The sequence below is a fragment of the Mesitornis unicolor genome, unplaced genomic scaffold, assembly GCF_000695765.1.
Source record: "Mesitornis unicolor isolate BGI_N332 unplaced genomic scaffold, ASM69576v1 scaffold25398, whole genome shotgun sequence".
NCBI classification, from domain to species: domain Eukaryota; kingdom Metazoa; phylum Chordata; class Aves; order Mesitornithiformes; family Mesitornithidae; genus Mesitornis; species Mesitornis unicolor.
Window position 1 is genome coordinate 1 of NW_010200156.1, and position 18108 is coordinate 18108.

The 18108-nt window shown below is 44.2% G+C and overlaps 1 protein-coding gene across 1 annotated transcript; it reads left to right on the plus strand.

The window, feature by feature from the left end:
• Window positions 1-2458: 2458 nt before the first annotated feature.
• STRA8 (stimulated by retinoic acid 8) lies at window positions 2459-14729 on the plus strand. Its single transcript, XM_010189659.1, has 7 exons — window positions 2459-2552; window positions 4034-4118; window positions 4518-4670; window positions 7750-8032; window positions 9256-9332; window positions 11054-11165; window positions 14655-14729. The coding sequence occupies exons 1-7, from the start codon at window positions 2546-2548 to the stop codon at window positions 14727-14729; spliced, it is 792 nt and encodes a 263-aa protein (XP_010187961.1). The 5' UTR covers window positions 2459-2545.
• The last annotated feature ends 3379 nt before the right edge of the window (window positions 14730-18108 follow it).

The following is an 18108-nucleotide window of genomic DNA, read 5'->3' on the forward strand; positions in this document are numbered from 1 at the left end:
GCGTTTTTGCGTCTAGGCTGTACTTGCGGTTGGTAACGGGGCAAGAGGGCAGCGATCCGGTTGCCGGGAAGGGCTTCCCCAGGCGGGCACTTTGGCTTCAGTCAGGCCGGCTAGGCGTGGGCCTGGGCCTGTCACGCATACTGCGTGTGTGTGTGTGTCTATGTCTTTGTGTGTCTGTGTCTGGTATCCTTTCCTGCTCCGGTATCACAGTGAATTGGGGGGGGGGCAAATGTGGTACTGTGAGGAAATCTGGGCTTTAGTAAATTCAGTGGGAGCTGAGGAGTCTCCGTGCTCTGTGAAGCCAAGTCCTGGGGAGCCCATGGAAATGGAGCATCAAATCATCAGAGGGAAGGTGGCAGGAGGCGAGAGGCTTGTCTCGGCTGTGTTTCATGCCACACAGTTAATCATTAGTGTCAGATCAGGTTTTAGTCAGTACTTGGAGATGGCATCCCTCAGACAAAGAGACAATGTCAAACTCCATAATTTCCTATGGAAGAATGAGCTGGGGTGCCCTGAACTTCCCTTTTTTGTCTGCCCACCGCCCAGACTGTAAGATTTCTCCACTTACATATTTATTCAGTATAAATAAATGTTGCATTGCAGCTTTTGATGGAGACAGATAGACGCTGTAGCAAGCCACAGGCCAAAGTGAATCCCAGCACCCTGACACATCTGCAAGAGGTCGAACTCCGCGTGGCAAAGCGGCGCTTGTCACAGGCACAGCACCGGGCCAGGCTGGCAAGGCTCTTCTGCGGCTTGCGGGAAGTTGTTTTATCCCAGCCAGACAACTCGGTCTCAAAGGTGCGGAACAGTGACTATTTCTCTATGCATCTCTGTTATACATGAGTATGTTTAACTTTAAGCAGGTTTATTAGGATGGCCGCTGTATCTTTACGGGTGCTCGTGTGTGTGTAATTTCACTGTGTGCAGCTTTGCTGGATCTCTTTTACTTTAAAGCTGCTGGCTTAGCATAAGCAAATTGTTCACTTTGTAGTCTCTGGGTCATGGGTTTATCATGTGCCTTATCTGAAATTTTCTTGTGGTTTTTTTTTGCAGCTTTTTTATAATGTTTTGGAAACAAATCAAGGGATCCCATGATGAAGTGATCTTGCTTGCATAGCATTTTGCTATGAAATCAGTGAGTTTAGAGACAGGAGAAGTTATAGGAGAGGGAGTAATTAATTCAGCATTATGAGGTGCACTGTGTCTTCAAGATACACTGGAAAAATAAGTCTGGGAAAGAAACAGCCACCAGTACTGTTCATTGGTCTCTACTAAACTAAGAAACTATTTAATCAAAACAAAATTGTTTTATTAAGATGAAACTGACCCAAAATCCTACTGAAAAGATGGATATTACCATGCTCAAGGCAGAGGAATAAACACCAGGAATCCTTTTAACCTCAGTTCTACTACTGGTTCATTTCAGTTTTCCAGTTTGTAAAATGGAGAGAGTAATGACTGTTTAGGACAGGAATTGTCCCTGTAAAGGGTTCTGAGACTCTGAACGTGCAAAATACTGCTATCAGAGGTTGTGCTGCTAAGCCCCTTATCTCTCATGCAGTTTGAGGTAAGAGTTGAGTTTGCCATGTTCTGAATGAGATGCAAGTTAAGCTGAAGTCACCATGATCTCAGAAGCCAAGACTAAACAGATACTTGTTTTGTCTAGTCTAAGGGGACTGTCTTCACATACTGGTTCTTAAAATAGCGTTTTCATAGTATTCACCCCTTGTGTGACTTTCAGGGGTCAAGGAAGTTCAATATCTCCAAAAGCCTGAGCACAGAAGTTCACTCATAATCCTAGTGCTTCATGTCTGGCTAAAATATCCAGTGTGAAAGCTCTGCAAGGTAGACATCCTGTCTAAGGTGACAGCGGATGGTCTCACCAGTCACATGACTCTTAAAATATTTTCTTGACATGTGTATGTTTAAATGCATTGGCCATATCTTCTCAGTTATATTTGCTATAAATGATAAAGGAGTGATGTGCAGCAGTGAAGTTATTCCAGTTTATATCAGGGTAGTTGAGAACATGGCAAAGGCTTCTCCTAGCAAAATTCTCATGGGAAATTATTAGTAAAGTCTTATGCCTAAAGTTGGTAGACATCCAACAAGACTTCACAGCATGGTATTTCTGGACATACTCCAAGAAGAGAATGATCCAGACAAGACCAGTTGCTGATGAAAGAAGAACAGAGCTAAGTAGCAAATGTCTACATGACTGGGTATTATGTGTATGTATTGTATAATATGTACTGAAATATTTACATTCTGTATTTAAGTTTGCTCTGATATTACTTCTTTCCCCTCTTCATATGGATAAGCGTAGCTGGTGAAACAACACAGTTGTTTTCACAGAGACATTGAGATAACTGAAGGTCAATGAAGGAAAAATAAAGAAAACAACCAAGGCGTGTTAAAACATGAATCTAGTCAGAGCAGAGAGCAGTCAGTTCTGATTTCTTCTTATGTTTAGTATCAGGTTTTCCGTAAGGCTAAGAAGTCTATCCAGAAGCTGGAGCAAACCTTGGGTTCTTTGCTGAAGATGAAAGGTACTGTATGCAAGTATTTGCCTTGGACAGGGTGCCTGGACTTGTTTTTTATTTATTTGTTGAATAGACTGTATTTATTTGTTGAATAGAGACAGGTATGCAGGTGAGCCCGTTAAAGCATTGGAGCCAACTGTGGCCTTACCTGTGGCAATAAGCAAGGGATGGTGCAAAAGTCTATAATCTCATGGAGCACTGCACCTCAGAAGTTTCCTTCTGGCTCTCAGTCGTTTCCTACCCCTCCCCAGCCGAGGTGAAGGAAGGAAACAAGTAATTCCTGCTATCCCATGGCAGCAGGCAGTTCAAGGCAGAGCGCTCTTGTTGCCCTGCTGCCAATTCTCCCCCAGCAGGCGTGGGGCTGGCATGGGTCCCCAGGCTGCACATTTGGGCTCTCACTGAGGGGCTGCAGGAGCAGGTGTGCTCCTCTTGGGTGCGGTGACCTGGTGCAGTGTGAGGCACAGCCTTCCCCAGCACCCAGCACTGTGATTCAGCACAGCCAGAGCTTAGTCTGCACAACAGCAGGTTCTGGTGTGAGGTAAAAGAGGAGGATAGAGAAGCTGTTGAAGGTTTCCTAGTATAGGAAATGGAAGCCTCCGGTTAAGAATTTACTCCAATAGGAACAGGTAAGAGAGATGCTGCAGTTTTGTTTCCTTTCAGCTTGGCGTGCTGTCTTCATGCACTCCTCATTGACCACCTGTGGCACCGCGCTGCGTCACTTGTGCTGTCAGCAGTTGAGGGGGGCCTCACACCCTTGCCCGTGCCTTCTGTTTCCTGATGCTGGCCACTGCCTCCAAGAGTGCCTGGCAACAAGTAGGACTAGGGACGGATAGGGTAGAGAATTTGGACATATTTTTATCTCCCTTCAAGTGTCCAAATCCCTGTCAGCTAGAAAAAAACGTTCATGCAACCTGCACCTCTGATAATTTGCATCAGTTAAAAGTCCCAGTGCTTAAAATGAGCAGTCTCCTCTGAACCCGCATCCTTGGATAACCCATAAAAGTCAGTCATAGGAAGAAAGAATAGTTTGACAGCAAAATTGAAAGGATCACAAGCAGTGAGGCTGGTTGAGGAGAGTTTGGAGGTAAAGATTCCCTTGTGTTTACTTGCCTGTATGTTCAATTCATACTGCTTGTGAATTGCAGGTTGGTTATCAGGGGTTTTCACATGCAATTTGCTCATTATGTGGCACTTCCGAAATACTGTATTGACTGGTGCTTGCCTGGACTTTGATTTGCTGGTTGTTTTCACCATCAGTTCTGTCAGACTACCATTGGGAAGAAGGCATTGATTGTAAGTTCCTTAGTGATCATAAACACCCAGTATTGCTAGTTACATTGTAGAAGAGGCAAAGATGTTTCCTTTCACATCATTTTTGCTTAATTAGAAGTTCTGGCAGTTGAAATCATTCTGTTTGAATGGGGCTGAGGGTGAGAGGGAAGCCAAAAGTGCCACTGACGTGACAGTAACCTTTCTGCTGACAACAGAGTCTTTCAATCTGGAGGATGGGAACCCATCCAGCTTGGAGGAAGTCAGGGAGAAATATGTCAAGAGAGACTTCAGCAATCACAGGTAAGGGCTTATACCAATTAAGGAAAATGGTAATACTTTGCACTTGCTTCTGTCCCAGCATCTCTGAACCTCTTTGTCATTGTTACTGAATTTTCAAGCTGAGGACTTTGATCATAAGGAAAAGATGAAGAGATTTCACCTGGAACCTTGTAATACTGTACATTGCACGAACACCCTAAGCATGTTGTTGATCTCATTTCCAGTCAATGCTTCTATTTCCTTTCCCTTCTGTGTAGCTCATCTCCACCAAGGACTCCTCATTCACCTGCAAAGCAAAAGGAGAAGGGAAAGCTGGCTTGGGAAGAATGGCCCTGGACTCTGGAGTGACCATGACAAGGGCCTTGTTAATCCAGTTAAGTTATTTATCTGGCTTTTTTGTTTTCTGTGTGTTCTTTCTAGCACTGCATCAGCCTCAGAAGCTGTGAGTGAGAGTGACTCTACCATCTGGTATTTGATTCAAGAATGTGAAAAACAAACAATGGAAGAGAATGGGAAGCCAGAACTTATCCAGTCTCCAGACACCTCATCCCCGGATCTGGTGGAATTTGAACGGTTGGTGCACCTCATGTTGCCTTCAGTTTTTTCATTTGCTTGCATTAATACTGTGCATCCAGTTGCTGCCATTCGTGCAGCCCTGCTGGAGCCTGCATCTGCCTTGCAGGAGCCTTGTGGCAACAACTTTGGCCCTGCCTGTGATGAAGCTGAGTATCTCACAAGTCCCTTGCCCACAGCTTGTATGTGAATGGACTCGAAGTGTTGCAGTAGCACCCAGCACTTCAGGCCTTGGAAAATCCCTGAGGATTTTCCACCCACCCTCAAAAAAGAGAAAAGTTTCTTTCAAGTGTGTCAGTCTCTGTGTGGCCATGCCTGACTGCCGATGGCTTGCAAAGTAAGATGCACCATACCTGCTAACAGCAGTGGTTTAACAGGCAAGCTCAGGTGGAATAGGAGGTTATTCATTCAGAAGGATTAGTGCAGGTGCGTGTCCCTGTGTCTTTGTGGTATCAGTACCACTATCAAGCTGTACCCCTGCAATGGGGCTAGATTTTAGGAATGTAAGAATGACTGCACCAGATGAGGTTCTCAAGAGTCCAGCTGTACGTGTTCCAGGGAGGTGCAGGAACCAGAGTTAGGCAGATACTTTTCCCCCACAGTGATGTTCATCCTGCCTCTAATGGCATTGCTATGAGGGTCTTGAACACTGTTGTGCCTTCCAGAAATAGACACTTAGCCCCTGGCAGCTTGGAGTACTTTTTTGTGGGATCAGAATAGGGTAAGGCTCGATCTGGCAAGGGAAGATCAGTCCTCAGCCCGCAGGCTGCAAAATAGCGGTGGTCTGGAAGATATCGCAAAGCACTCCTCAAAGTGCCTGCAAGACGGGAGAGGAGGGAAACCTAAACACTTACCTGTGCGTTACACTTTAAGCAAGTGGGTGCAAGTCTGTAACCCCCTTTAGGATCAGCTCCTAAGTGCCTGATGCAGGACATAAAAGTCGAAGACCACTGTTCTCACGCCAATGGTCCGTGTATTTTAACCTGGGGTTGTAATGCTAAAATTACTGGGTTTTTTCCAAAGTTATTGATATCTTAAGACTGTGTACGTTATTTATCCCATTTTTCCCCTTGCTGTCAGGCAGCACAAGGAGGTTCTTAGAGGTCATGGATGCTTTTTCAAAAGGGTGAATGATCATTTAATTGTGATTTGAGAAACGGATGTCTAATCTCTCTTATACCATCAAGCAGTCCATTTCACCCTAACTATTCTGAGATAAAAATATGCAGTGCAGGAGAATCCACAGCTACAGCTGGTGTCCTCAGCACCACTGTGATAGACAAAAACTTCCGCAGTTCTCTGTTCTCTTTTGCTTCAAACTGGTGCTTATTTATAAAATTCCCTTGGATTATTTCTTTTCTTCAAAACTAGACTGCAGCTGTGCCAGCAGATGGCACCAGCCTCCTGCTACTGTTCCTGCTTGTGGTCCTGTGAGAAACAGAGGTGGCTGTGGTAAGGTGTCATTTACAAGGTCTTGAAATATGCTGAATCAAGATTTTCTGGGGGAAGTCAGCTCTGTTTCATCAAAGACTGCACGACAGAGCCATAAACATCGGACTTTCCCCTTCTTCACTGACAAGGTAGACCAGGGTCCGTACTGTGTGGACTTTGGTGCTTACCCTACAGTCTTTTGGAAGACTTCAGTTGGTTCATAACTAATTCTTCTCAAAAATTTATCTTCTAAAACAAGCATAAAAAATAGTGACTCTTCAGCAAAGAAAATGCAGCCTTCTGGTGTTTGTGTAATCACATCATTTGGGCAGCTTCAGGAATCCTTTGAGCTTCAACAGACTGGTTTTTTTTCCATGTCCAGCAGCAGGAGCTACAATGGTAGAACTACACAATACTCTGTCCACTGCAAAATCTGGTTGTCTCCTTCCAGCTGGGAAGGAAATAGTTGAGTCATGTTCACACTTAATTTCTTTAGCAAAGCAGTCTAATGGTGATTCATATTCTTCTGTTTGAGAAACTGCAGATCCTTTGTTTGGAGCTGGACATCCTGAATCCTTGGTGAGCAAAATACCTTACGTGAGAATGCTTATTCCCTTCTTGGTATTCTGTCTCCAGCAGTGCTGGAAAATACTCCACAGTAGGGAAATGAGTTTAAACATGTTTATGCTTGCTTGCAGAATTATTTTAAGATTTTTCAATATTGGTTTGGTGGAACAATTATTTTTTTTTAAACTCCGAACTCTTTTGATTTACTTTTTCATACAATACTGTGCAATTAATCAGGAAATGTCTTCATTTGGGTCATCTTCCAAAGAGTCATTTTGAGTCCAAACTTAGTAACAGTGACTGCTGTTTATAGAACTCATGGTTTGTACTCCTTTGATCTTATAATTTTCACCTGAGAAGCTCTAAGCATTTAATAAACATTAAAAAACGCTCAGTGCTGCTTTCCAAAGTAGACATTATTATCCTTTGTTCACTGTGCCACACAGTGGTAACAAAGAAGCGGACTCATTCTGAGATGTAGCCACCAGGTTGAAATTACAACACTTAAGTTCAATTTCCAGGTTCACTACGAACTGCACAGAATTCACTCTTAGGGATATGTTTCCTCAGATGTAAAAAGGAGGAAATTGAGCTCCCTTGCTTGTTGAAGTCAGAGCATCCAGGCCTGCAGTAATTTCTTTCTCTCTGCATGTACAGTACCTAATACGTCAGGACATGACCTCAGCTGAGGCTTTTAAGTGTAGTGCAATGCCAGTAAAAGTACAAAAAGTGGCTTGCAGTGTAAAAGCCTCAGGATGCAAAGGCAGGTAACTCAAAATTTATTAAATGTCATGATGAGGTTTGCCTGTGCAACAAGTACAGCTTGCAGTGCCTGGAGCTTCTGGTGTGAGGCAGTGCTGCTGAGGCTGTGGCTGGAGCCTGCCTTTCATAGATGAAATCTTGGCAGAGCAGAGTTGCCAAAATCTTCAGTGTTGGGCAACATTCAGTAATTGTGTGAAGTCTCAGAGGGGGGAGTCAGTGAAGTGCTTATGAATCAGAGGTTCTGCCCTGTCTCCTGCTCACTTAGAGTAGATAGCTCATAGTCTGTGCTTAAGAGATGCTCCCTTTCCTTTAATTACAGATACCTGTATTTTTATAAGCACACAGTGGACCTGCTGATAGAGCATGGAATTGTTTGCACCGGGGAGGTGCCTCTTCCTGAGGTCTCCACAGCTATTTCCCACCTCTGGCAAGAGCTTTCTGAAGAAAGGAGAGACAGAATCTTGCAGTACTGTAGCCAGAGAGATTTCCTGATGGATCCTAAGGCTGCTTGCCCCCAGCCAGCGTGCACTGAAGGTAGTGTGAGGGACAGCCGAGGTAACAGTGAGGAAGCCAGTGGTTCCTCAGTCTCCACACCAGAGGAAGTAAGTGCTCAGTAACACACATCATCTGCCTCTGAAACACCAAGCCTTCAGTTGCTGATTGGGTCTGCAGCTTTTGATTGGAAACATGCAGTAGTTTTAATTAAGCTTTCCCAAGACCACTTGAATGCATAAGTGGAGGCAATATGCAGTCTTTGAAGAAATATCTGCACTAAATTCTCTCTTGGTAAGAAATACAGCAAGCTATAGGAGTGCAGTAGTAGTAATCCTGCTAATGTCCACTGACCTGTAGAATTTCTGTGTTAAGTAACAGTTAAAATTGCTCTATCTTGCTCCAGGAGGAGGGAGCAAGAACAAGAATTATGCAGTTACTGTGCTCTGCAAGCTCTCCAAGGAGCACAGATGAGCGAAATCCAGAAGGAACACACAGTTTGCCAAGCCCTGCTGTGTTTTGGATTGAGTGGTTTGTTTTTTTTTCATCAAAGCACTTGGTAGCAAAGAGAGAGTATTTGTAGACCAGTTCCAGTGGTACCAGGCTAATGACTGCCTGTGCCATGCACCTCTGCAGAGCCAAAGGGTCAGTGACTGAGTCGACCAGGGCATTTGTTAAAAAGAGATGAAATAACAGCCAACTCTTTGCAAACTGTTCCTGGAGCACTGATTACTTAAGCAGGTCGCTGCTCAAAGACATGTATAATTTTATTAGTTACAAGGGAGGGACAGGTGTGCTTCCTTACAATATAAGTAATTGCACCAATAAGTTACTTTTGAGTCTCAGGACACAACTCTTATTGCCATCCTCCTCAGGAAATGTCATGGGGATGTTGCCTGCACAGTATTTTCAGGCACAGAAGATGGAACTGATGAGCTTATTGGTCTTTGTATGCCACTGGAACCAGGTTTGGGGAGACTGGCTGGGGAGTGATCCCCAGCCATAAGCAGTAGCCCACAGTCAAGTCTCTAAAGCACTGATACCGTTGATATTTTTACTGATTTTGGGGGAGATGTAGTGTTAAGTTTAATTCCAAGAGGTTGAAGCACGGGCCTAAGGGAATAGACTAACCTTGTGTTCCTAGTCATGAGATACAGTTATTCTGTATTAATCCTGTCTCCACAAAACCCTCTTGGTTTACTCGAGCTGTAAATGTACCTGTTAAATGGAAGGAAAGAATATCGTGCTTTTAAAGACTTCATTATTAAAAATGACACCCTGGTAAAACTTTTAGGTGGTTGGATATGTTGACATCCGATGTTTTCTCTGATAGGTAATGTTTGAAGATGCGTTTGATGTTGCTGCTGGTTTTCTTGACAGAAGCAAGACTCAGGGAATGGCTAGCCAGAGGTAAATTACAAACTCGCCCCTTTTGCTAGGCAGAGTAAGTTAATTAGGCCACTGTTAATACTCCACAGCAAGTTGCTGTGGCAATAACGTAGCTTGCTTTTTTGTGCCTCATTTTGTGTAAATGGTTAGAATAGCAGCCTCTAGCAAGTGTGCTCACAATAATACTGTTTCTTAAGGTGCAAAAGGGAAATGATTAAAGGTATTTAAGGCAGAATCAGTAAGCATCACTTATTAAGAGCACCTCATCACTTCAGGATAACTGGGGTCCTGATTTTCTTCACCACTCTCTAGAGCTTTCTGTCTTTTCAAATTACAGAATTTGTAATGTTTTAATTTTATTTCTCTTACTTACTAGGTCTATGAGGGCTATAAGGCATTTCCTGGATAAGTCAGCTAATCATAAACTGTACTCTAATTTAATGAGAGAAAAAAAGAACAGTTTTTTAGCATTGTCTCCCTTACCTTTTTCAACTGCCCTAATTCAATCACAAGGAGGTGATCGGGCTAAAGTGTGGTTGACCTGAACAGTAACATCAGATAAACACAAGACCTATTAAATAATAACATCTCTTTCCTCTGCAGGTCAGATGAGATACCTAAAAGAGAATATGTCAGATACAAAGCTGGCACTGCCTTTGATTTTTCCCAGTAGACCAAAGAAAGAAAAGTGTTGCTTTCCTCAAGAGGAAAATCCCATTATGAGTCATTTTTTATGCATTCTTGCTACTTAGTCTTCATTAGGATTGTTTCTCTTTGCAAATAGCATTTTTAATCTGTTTTGGGTTTTTTTTTAAATCCCATTTTCTACTTATTTTTCTATATTTAGAATTCTTTAGTGTGAATCTGTTTCTCTCTTTCACTATTCCATCTTGCACTTCCAGAACAGAATGAATGGAAATAAGGTGGTTTTGGCTGCTTATCAGAATATACTTGAATACGTAACAATGCTTAACAAATATGTATCCATTAAATAACAATTATTAGGTCACAATTGCTGTTTGCTTTTAAAATAAGATTAAGTATTCCTTAATACTGCAGTATATTGCCATCATCTTTGCAATCTGTTTTAGGTCCCAAATTAGATTAGTATTTCAGTAGTCAACATTTATCCTCTTCCTTTCCTTCCCTGTCGCTCTGTGCCTTGTAATTCTGGACAGAGTTGTGATGACAGAACTTTGTAAAATCCCAGGGAGAATATAGAGGTGAGGTCCAGAATTAATATCTTAGCTTTCTGCCAAAGTTACCTGTTCCTGAGTACAAACCTGCCAGTGACAGCTAATATGTCATTTAATGACTACATGTTACTGCATTCACTCAAAAACTTGACAAAAGTGGATAAAGCTGTTCCTCTGAACAACCCTACAAAATACACTACCAGATAACCATTGTTGCTCTCTGTTATAATGGGCATATCCTTTTCCCCAAAACAGTGTTGCTCTAGCTGTCATATATCAGTGGATCTCTTTGTTGTGATACTGGTTTCTTGTGTTGCTGTTGTCTGTTCTTACATACTGTCCTTGCATTTGTTAGACAATATCTCATCCATACATCCACCTCCGCTCCTCCTGGTCTTGCTTCACTATTGTCTTTAATATCAGAATTATTCTGAAAATAATTAGATTTTTAAAAAATTTATAAGTAAAATGTGGAGCAGGTAAAGTTAAGTAGGAGGAGAAAAGAAGAAACAGGAAATTAAATACAGTATCTGGTTCAATTTTCAGTTCATCATTTGCAAGCTGCACTTCTGAAAATCCAGAGGATCACCACAGGCTCTATTTGCAGATAACTGACTTCCTAAAAAGCCTCTTCTTTGCTAATGCACAGTTTTGTCAGGTAAGCTTTGCCAAAGGATTCCTCATAGAAGGAGCAGTGTATTTCTGTCATTGCCAGAAAGGGATTTCTGTTTTCTGTGCTTCTGACCATATTGTCAAGAATCCTTACAAATACAAACTTGGGGTTCATCACTTCAGATGTGCCATTCTTAAAGGTTGGTAGGATTGCCTTCATAAGAGGCAAAGTGTGAGGAGGGGTTTTGCTGTCATTTGCATGAAAGTTCCTTGCAGAAAAGCTTGAGTGATCTCATCTGAGCAGGCAAAGCTTACTTCCCAGTTCTCCATTAGTCCCCAGCCGCTTCATTCTGAGCTCAGCAGGACCACCTTCTGCTTGTCTGGGTGCCAGGTTCCCTGCCTCAAGCCCTCTGCTGGCAGGCCCTCAGCAGTAGGGTATTCGAGTTCTTGAAAGAGCTGATAAACAGCTGCTGAGCTGCCTCTTGCCCTCAGCCTGCTGTGGCGGGTTCACTGAGCCAGAAGTCACCATGTTTGCAGTGCTGCTCCTCCCCTTCTTACCCTTCTGCCAGGAAGATGGCTTAGAGCTCACACATGGGTGGAGGATCAAAAAGGGGATACTCCACAGCACAGAGCAGGCTTGTTTGGGCTCAGAGTCAGCTGTACCACTGCAGTAGCCACTGTTTTGCTCTTTTCTGTCCCCTAGCTTCTACCCAGTCTGTTACTTAAGCAAGTGCTCCTTTGAAGGAAATGGAGTGTTAGTGATGAGGGGGAATTGGGACAGAAAACAAAGCACAAACTAGTGTTGCATCACTATCTGAATCTGTCACATAGTGACAGCTGTGTGCCATTTGGTTCCCCCCATTTCAGGGAGACAGTAGCACTAGAGGAGGTGCATGCACAGCAGAGCCCATTAAACAGGAGCTACTGCAAAAATGACTGAGGGGTGCAGTGAGGGAGTTTTGATACTAAATGGTGTGGATTTGGTACACAGAATGGTTGTTCATTGTGTTTGACACCAGAAGAACTAGAAAGCACTCAATGAAATGAGCAAACATGTTAAAAAATACTTGCATGTGCAGATTACCCGATTTTACTCCTGGGGCATCAATCCATTGACAGTTCCTAAATCTGGAGGTCCAGATACAATTTCCAGCTTAGAAGGTCCTCACAGCAGTTTGCCATAGTGTGGGAGCATATCCTGGGGAACAGAGCACACTGCATGCACAATTCTTGCACTTTTTGTCTAAACATCCACTTCTGGCTGTTTTAAGAGACCAGGCACTGATCTACACAGCCCCTTAGTCTGTGAAAAGCTATGTATGCTCTTCACAAGAGCAGAGCTCTTCCTGTGTTTATGTAAATGACCATAAACCGAGCACGCCTAGAAAAGAAAGAAAAGCTTTAGGCAAGATGCAGTATTTCTCCAGTTTTAAATTTCTTTACTGAACGCCATGGCCTGGCAGCATTAGGTGGTTCCATTTTGTCCTTCTGCTCAGTGCTGTGTTCTTATATGCGAGCCCAAGTCCATCTCACAGCTCCCAGATGAGGCGGTATGAGAAGAGGTAGTGTCTCTTTCAAGCTTTAATGAGGGACATTTGAAATAAGACTGGGAGAATGGGCATGACAGGAAGACGGGCAGCAAAAGAAGCTGAAGTACTGCACATTGGCAGTTGGCTGAGCTCTGTGGATCCAAAAGGAAATAAAAGGCTGCATGCACTTCTCTTATGCAGGAACTTTGAGGTATCTGCAATAAGACAATAAAAGGGGGTTTGAGCAGAAATCAGCCAGGCTAGTGAGTGCTGATAATGTGAAGGTCACAATCTGTTTTGGTTTAGATAACTGCAGTACAGCACATTTAGAGAGTCCTGCCAAGAGGCTAAAAAAAAAAAGAAAACAAATGACTGACAGTATTTTTTTGTTTTAAGAGCAGAAATTCAGCTCCATCTCAAAGCAAACAGATTGAGGCAGTTGTGGAAGTGGTTGTGGAGTAGGGAGGAGATGTTCCAGCTAGCTTGAAACGCACCAATTCAGGCAGCAGCAGAGAGCTCAGTATAGGCCACACACCTTACCCCAGAAACTGGACCACTGAGGGCATTTGGAACTCCTGGACCTGACTGGGAAAGGAGCCCTTGCTGCTCACCTTATGGGTGCAACTGAACCCCTGCAGACCATTCCCCTTCTCTTGATGTAGTGCTGGTAGCACCTGTGGTGCTGCTATACTAGCCCAGGAGTGTGGACAGTGCTGGGATAAATTAATTATCCCAAGGATAGTGTGATGTCCTGGTGCTCTGTGCACACACCTTGCAGCAGAGATAGATGTGGGGAGCAGGTACAGCACCAAGGCAAGGTATGCAATGTGCACCCGACTGAAATATGAAAGGCAGCCTATGGTCTCATCTCGTTTCCTTCCATCTGCAGAGCTGATGAGGTGATGGGCATTATTGCCAATCATGGCCTGCCAGTGCTATGTTCTGCCATCTGGTTAGCTGTTCAGGTACAAAGTATTGGAGTCAGGTTGTGAATGTTCACAGTTTCATAGTCACAGATCCACTGAGTACAGCTCCTCTTGAGCTGCTGCCCTGGCTCTCACAGCATCCAAGGGCATGCACCCCACTGCTATAAAATGCTTGAGAAAGGCTCACACAAGAGGAGGGGGGACATCATTTGGACAAGGAAAGGGAGGGCTCTTAAAGGACAGTGACCCAAAAATGAGAACAGAGGCATGAAAGCCACATGGTAGAGAAATATTTCTGAGCATGAGATTAGTTAAGCAATCTTGTAATTTTTCAAGAGCTGGTGTCTTAAGGTCACATCATAAGAGATGCTGAGCAGCAAAGACAGTAAAAAATTCATTTAGATGGAGGTCCAAACATTTTACAATATCTAAGTGAAAGTCAGTGGGGGGGAGGTGTTCTAAATAGCACTGAGCACCTTTGCATCTTCAAAGGCACGCTTTCATTTAAAATTATGGGGTTTAGATGAGTCACTTGGACAAGCAAGTGGGATTTAGTGCTCCTTAAGCTACACACTTTTTAAACAGCGCCTATTTTTAAAAGCAGTCTTGCCCTAAAGAGTGCAGAAGGTGGGCTGGCTGGACTGTGCAGGCATGAACACTTTCATCTCCTAGACTTTGATTTCTCAAGAGCCACTTATTCTCTGTAAGCTGGTGAAAGAGACCATTTCCTTCTGTTGCTAAAAGAGCAGCAAAGCCTGAAGTCAGTAGAAGTTAAGGGCTCAAGGAAGCTCTCATATCTTCAGAGCCTGTTATGTGACCCACTTGTTACCATAGTCAATAAAACCTGTCTAAATTATGTAAATAGACACAGGGTGGAGCCCAGTGATTTTAGAAAGAATTTGGTTGAAAATTTGAGCCGTTCGTCATGCACCTGACAAGTGCTGGTTGCTGATTCAGAGAAGGAGGGCTCGTGGCACATTGGCTGACGCATGCCAGCACTTGAGCAGCCACCTGTGTATTTGAAACTCAATCAACTCCTGTAGTTTTTAACCCTGCTGGGCTTTGGGGGGGGGCTTTCAGGAAGAAGATCTTCAGTTTGATTATGAGACTGTGATGCTGAGGTGCACCGAGACCTTCGATGACGAAGATTTCTAAACATTTAGCCAAGTGTTGCCGGGTACACCAGGCACGTGAAGAGACTGCACCTCTTTCAGTGAAGCACTTCTCTGAGCAGAGTGTGGAGACACTGTGTTAAAAAGTGGTTTATTACCGTTGACTTCCCATTCCCTCATCAGTACTTCTTGCTGTATCAGTTGAGTAAGTTATACCTTTAAAAGTTCCAGGTTTTAGACATTTATGAAATCTTAAGAAATATTCTTATCTTGCTTTTTAATGTTAAACCTCACTTCACAAATAAACTGAGGCACGTACAGTTAGGTGACCTTGTAGTGTTACCGCATGGGTACCGCTTTGTGCAGTGCTTGGTCTGATGGAGACTTTTAATGAAAAAAAATCAGGAACATGTAGGCTGCTGGGGCAGGGAGGTGGGAAGGAGTTGGAGTGGGAAACATGAACACATCAGTGGAAATACAGCCATTGCTGGGGTTTGGGCAGACCAAGCTGAGCAGGGCAGAGTGGGACCCAGTACGTTACAGCTGTGCTGCAGTGTGGCAGCCCCTCTCTTCACCAAGCATAACACAGGGCAGTCCTCCTGCCCAGGACATGTCTTCTTGTGAGAAAGCTGTGAAAATGAGTGGCTGATGAGCTGTTCTGGAGCCAGAGCACCTAGGTACAAGTTAATACCCATCACCAGGCCTTCCCAGCCAGAACAGGAGCATCTGCCTGGATTTCCCAATTAGCTGCCTGCCTCTGCAAAGCTGCAAGCAGGGTGACCCCACACCCAGTGAAATTGGTAAGTCTTGCTGCACTCGGGACTCAGCGGTAGCACAGCTGACAGGTAGCTGGCTGTTTTCCAGGCAGGCTGGAACAGCCCTCAAGTGTTCGCTTTTACTCTTGAGGATCCTCTGATTTTCATTTATTTTCATTGAGTAGCAGATAAACAGAAGCTGTGTCGCTGCGGTGCAAAGCCACAGCTTTTGCCAAACCTCAAGTGGCCACATGCAGCTGGGAGGAGTGGTGGCCCTGCAGCCTAACCCGTGTCTACTTCATTTTGAAATTCGGAAATGTCCCCATGAGGCAAATAAAAGGGTATTTTTATAAATATGTAACAAACACACCAAAGGGGGAATTTTAAAGGACAGTTAGGAGCCTAAGCTTGAAATAGGGATGTAAACAGCTTCTGAAAGCTGCCTCTAAGCCTTAGCAACAGCAGACACAGCAGCCTCAGACCAGCATACCCCAGACACAGCTGTGTGCACCTCCTGGGTGTGCTGGGGTAATGAAGGAGCCTCCACTGGGGATTGTGGCCCTGCCATGTCAAGAGCTGTAAAGTCATGGCTAGCTCTACTCCAGGGGGCTTGCAAGCCAGATTCATGATAGGAGACACACAGAGATGGCGGCAGACTGGGAGTGCAGGAGGACAGCATAACACAAGTAATAGCAAATAAAAAGGCCAGCTGAAGACTGATTTTTGTAGGAAACCTGTGCCAATATTATTTTTTTTAACAGACCTAAAGCAAATATAAACCTCTGGCACTTGCCAGCATCCTAACATGGCTTACGAGAAGCAAAAAGATACGGCTGCAGCCTCCACAGAGCTGACACAGAGCCAGCAAAATCACTGAGGGTTCCCCTTTTGTGCTTTCCACCTCATTTTTTTTCCATGTGGGGATCCCAACTCGTAGCACCAAGAAAAAGGTCTCACATGGAAGATGGAGCATCTGAAGGCTCTTTATCCTGTTCCCATCTAAACCACTCCTCTAGTGTGTGCCAGGACTGGCCAGCAGCAGCCTGGCAGCTTCAGTACGGGACACGAGGACAGGGTGATGCAGACTAACAACTCACTTTCACACATGTGCTACAGCACAAGTAAATTCAAGAGTGATGATGAGCCAAGACCATATGTTTGTCTGCTAGATCCTCTGGGAGCATAGGCTGGCTGTAAACGAGCTTAAAGATGTAGTCAAGGTTGAGGAGAATGAAGAAGATTCCAGAGCTGAGATGCCTGGGACTTGTCCTCTGTGTAAAATCTGTGATGGTGGCCAGGGATCCAATTCACTTAAATGTGCTAATATTTTTTTTTCTGCCAAAGACATTACTACCACAATCTCCAACACAGGCACTCCGACCTGCCCATAACGGCAAACTATCCATACCATAATGTTTCCTCCTTTAGGATCTCAGTGCTCACACAATTGATCTATTCAGGCTTCATTCACTCCCAAAGCAAAAGAAAACCCCAATATATCCCTCATCGATAAAAAAGCCACATACTGCTACTGCTGCAGGACAAGACTAATGAACAAGACTGTAAAGACATGAGGAATAAAGGCTTTTCATTGAAACCACCCAGGATTTTTTGGTCTTGAGACAAAAGGGTGGCATCATATTGTGGTCCTCAGCTGTCCACTGGAGGGTACAGAGAAGATGGAGGTCAGACTTTTTTCAGAAGGGATCAGTGATGCGACAAGAGGCAACAGACACAAAGTAAAGCATTGGAAATCCCAGTTAGGCACAAGAGGGAACACTTTTCATCATGAGGGTGTTCAGACACCGGAACAGGCTGCCCAGAGAGGCTCTGGCTCTCCACCCGTAGCTCAGCTGGACACAGACCTCTGCAGCCTGGTCTAACAGGACCAGCTCTGAGCAGGGGCTGGCCCAGATCACCTCCAGAGGTCCCTTCCAACCTGTGATTCTTTGAATACTACCTGCCACTCACTATGGCAGTCAACCTGAGAAATACCACGACACCGTACATTTTATTTATTTCCCCACCTAAAAAAAATCTAAGTATAAATCTCAATACAGGAAACACAAGCTTATGTTACAGCAGCAATGTTAATACACACCACTGGCAACTAGTACCATGTGCAATCACATTATATATGGCCATACAGATTAAGGCTGTTTCTGCTGAGAGCGGAAAGAAGCAAGCATCTGCAAGCTGTTTTCCAGAGAAGTGGTTGTCACTGCGCAATCACCACACCAGACCAAACAAGTATAGTGGGAGGGGACACAGGACATAGCAGTAGCAGGGATGCATCGGACTGCAAGCAGAAAAGTTTTCACCTTCATCTTTGATGATGATTCCTTCATCTTTCTAGGGCTTGGTGCACTGGCGAAGGAGGCTCCCCTAGGACTGCTCCCAGCACCACAGGTGGGATTCACTTCAGGGAAGCCGGGTTTTTCTGTTAGGTCAAGAACCTAAGTAAAGTGTCTAGATTCTCTCTGTGGTCTAAGGTGTAAGAGGCACGTTCAGAAGACAATCCACCCCATAAACGTTAGACGCCTCTCTTACAACAACATTCATTTGACTGACTTTCAATTATGGGAATGTGGAATTAGATGAGTCATGGCCTAGAGGTGCCCGCTCCTTCCCCTTGGCCAGGATGAGGTGTAAACGACAAACTGAGAG

Bases quoted from the DNA above. Each gene is read 5' to 3' on its own strand.
- STRA8 (XM_010189659.1), top strand. The intron at 8,033-9,255 runs GTAAGTGCTCAG...TTTCTCTGATAG, and splicing joins CAGTCTCCACACCAGAGGAA to GTAATGTTTGAAGATGCGTT. The intron at 9,333-11,053 runs GTAAATTACAAA...TTCAATTTTCAG, and splicing joins CAGGGAATGGCTAGCCAGAG to TTCATCATTTGCAAGCTGCA.